Source organism: Acomys minous (genome assembly GCF_964271855.1).
Source record: "Acomys minous genome assembly, chromosome: 2".
In the NCBI taxonomy this organism is placed as follows: domain Eukaryota; kingdom Metazoa; phylum Chordata; class Mammalia; order Rodentia; family Muridae; genus Acomys; species Acomys minous.
In genome coordinates, this window is record NC_140484.1 from 4,451,241 (window position 1) to 4,453,601 (window position 2,361).

At 49.5% G+C, this 2,361-nt stretch overlaps 1 protein-coding gene across 1 annotated transcript; it reads right to left on the bottom strand.

The window, feature by feature from the left end:
• Positions 1 to 569: 569 nt before the first annotated feature.
• On the bottom strand, positions 570 to 2,005 carry LOC311588594 (COX assembly mitochondrial protein 2 homolog). Its single transcript, XM_084766382.1, has one exon. It carries the CDS (start codon positions 1,879 to 1,881, stop codon positions 1,642 to 1,644), a length of 240 nt encoding a protein of 79 aa, XP_084622508.1. The 5' UTR covers positions 1,882 to 2,005; the 3' UTR covers positions 570 to 1,641.
• Positions 2,006 to 2,361: the final 356 nt, after the last annotated feature.

Genomic DNA, 2,361 nt, shown 5'->3' on the forward strand with positions numbered 1-2,361 from the left:
CCAGGGGGCAGCCTCCTCCTACGTTCCACTGTGTTAAAACAATAACAACATCTAAAGTCCAAAGGAAGTATTGAGAATGTGCCTCACACCCTGTCACTCAAACAACAGCAACCTCAAAGAAGAGCATTGTACAGAGGCATGCCCTGTCTCTCCAGCCGTGGACAGTAGGTCTGAGGTTTCTTCATAGGCCAGGCTAATCGTTATTGCTCTGGGAGCAATCCACTGGCTTCCTGCTCCTCAACCAGCTCAGGGTGTGTGTGAATTTGCATACTGTGGTAATTAGTGCTCCAGGATTCAAGATGAGGATGATGATTTTTTTTTTTAGGTCATATCGTATTGAAGTGGGGGAAAATCTACATATCTGCCCTTGGAAATCTTTTTGGTTTGGTTTGGTTTCCTCCCTCCTCAAAATCCCAGTCATTCTGAGCACGGCTTTCAGCACATGGACAGTAGCATGGCAGTGTCCCGCCCAACACGCAGAGGTGGACAAGAGCAATGCTGTTTTCTTAGAATCCTCCAGCCCATGTGCTGCACAGTGGACAACACAGGGTAGACAGGTTTTTGTTTTTGTTTTTGTTTTTTTGCAGTGGGAAAATCATTTATTAAACACAAAGGTCTCATACAAACATCGTCCACCAAACACTACCAAAAGCTTAGAGCTGGGTCCTGCCTTGTAGCTCCCCGAGAAGGCCTGTGACACTCTGCTGTGGCTGTGGCTGAAGCTGCTGGCTTCCGAATTGTCACGAGTTTCAGAAACCAGCGAAGTAGTCTTCATGAAGTAGGGGTGAGGTGGGAACCCATGAAGAGTCCTGGGGTTCTAGGCCAAAACCCAGGAGTGAACTGGTTCCTGTGCCAGGAACATTTAACCAAATGAGAAAGTGGAGTCTCATGGGGGCCCTAACCGGATGCAATCTTATCCGTATTAGCCATCACTCCAGAGGTCTGGGCAATGCTGTCTCTAGGACCCTCCGCTATTCAAAGCTGCAGAGGCTCAAGTCCCTCAAGGGCAAAGTATTTGCATGAAATGTACACACTTCCACCTGTGGCCACACCGGCTCTAGCTTACTTAGTGCCTGGTAGATGGACGCTATAAGTGGCTGCTATACTGTATTATTTCAAGAATGGCAAGGGACACGTACGTGTCCACTACAGGTCCATTTTTTTTCAAATATCTTCCATCCACAATTTGAGACCTAACTAGAAACATCTGACCATTCAGAAAATGGCTCTTTAAAACCATAAAACTGGGAACCTCTATATAGTTAACTCTGCTGGAATTTCCCCACACTCCCCATGCCAGCTTGTGTCTTTAGTGCCTAACCTTCACCTACCATGTGGGCACCACATATGCTCCAGCCCTGAGAGGGTGAAAGAAAAGGGGAGGACGGCACTGTGGGAGGCGAGTCAGTGTCAGGTGGGTGCAGACTCAGGGCAGCAGCAGAGGGGGCGTTTGCAGGCACAGTGCACGGCACAGGAGGCTTCTGCTCGACAAGCACTGAGAACGCACGCTCTCAGGATTCTCCGCGGCTTACTTCCTTATGGGTCATTCATTGCATCCAAAGAGTCCAAGCGACCGAACAGAAGGGATTTTCCAGCTACCAGCCAGCCATCTTCAGGTCTCCAGCCAAGGCGTCCAGGGAGCTATCTCCCAGCTTCCTCTGGAAGACTGGAAAGCCTCTTCCGCATCGCAGCGCCGTGCTCCCTGCTCCTGGTCCTCTTCTCTGTGTACTCCTTCTTCAAGCACTTCCTCATCTCCCGATCGAGATCGTTGCAATGACCAAAACATTTCAGAATGTTGTGATTTTTGTGGCATTCCTTAAGCAAGTTAATCAAGACGTTGCACTCTTTGGTGTGCAAGTGTGGAGACAAGTCCGGGTGCATCTTTAGGAGGACGGAGTGACGCAGGGCAGCCGCCGCTCAGCCCCCAAGGGAAACACTGAGACAGAAGTCAGAGACACGGAGCCATGGCTCGGTCAACTGGAGTACCGGTAGACAGGTTTTAATTTATGTCCTGGAGCGCAGCGTGCCAGCTTTGGAGATGCACTCATGGCACATTTTACATTAAAAATGTGTGTGTGATATATATGCATTTACATGTTCGTGTGTGTGTCGGTACACATAACGGCCAGAGGCCAACTATGTGTGTATACCTCAGTTGCTATCCACCTTAGTTTTTTGATGCTTGGTCTCTCATGAAGCCTGGGGCTCACTTACTGGCTGTGAATTCCAGGGCTCTGTCTGTCTCTGGAGCTGGAGATCTGAACTCGGGGCCGCATGCTTTTATGGGAAGAGCTTTACTGATGAACACATCTCCACAGCCTGGTGACTCCACCATGTCACCACCAGAGGATGGAAACCGCA

Excerpts from the sequence above, each read along its gene's own strand:
- LOC311588594 (XM_084766382.1), bottom strand. The coding sequence starts at position 1,881 with ATGCACCCGGACTTGTCTCCACACTTGCACACCAAAGAGTGCAACGTC.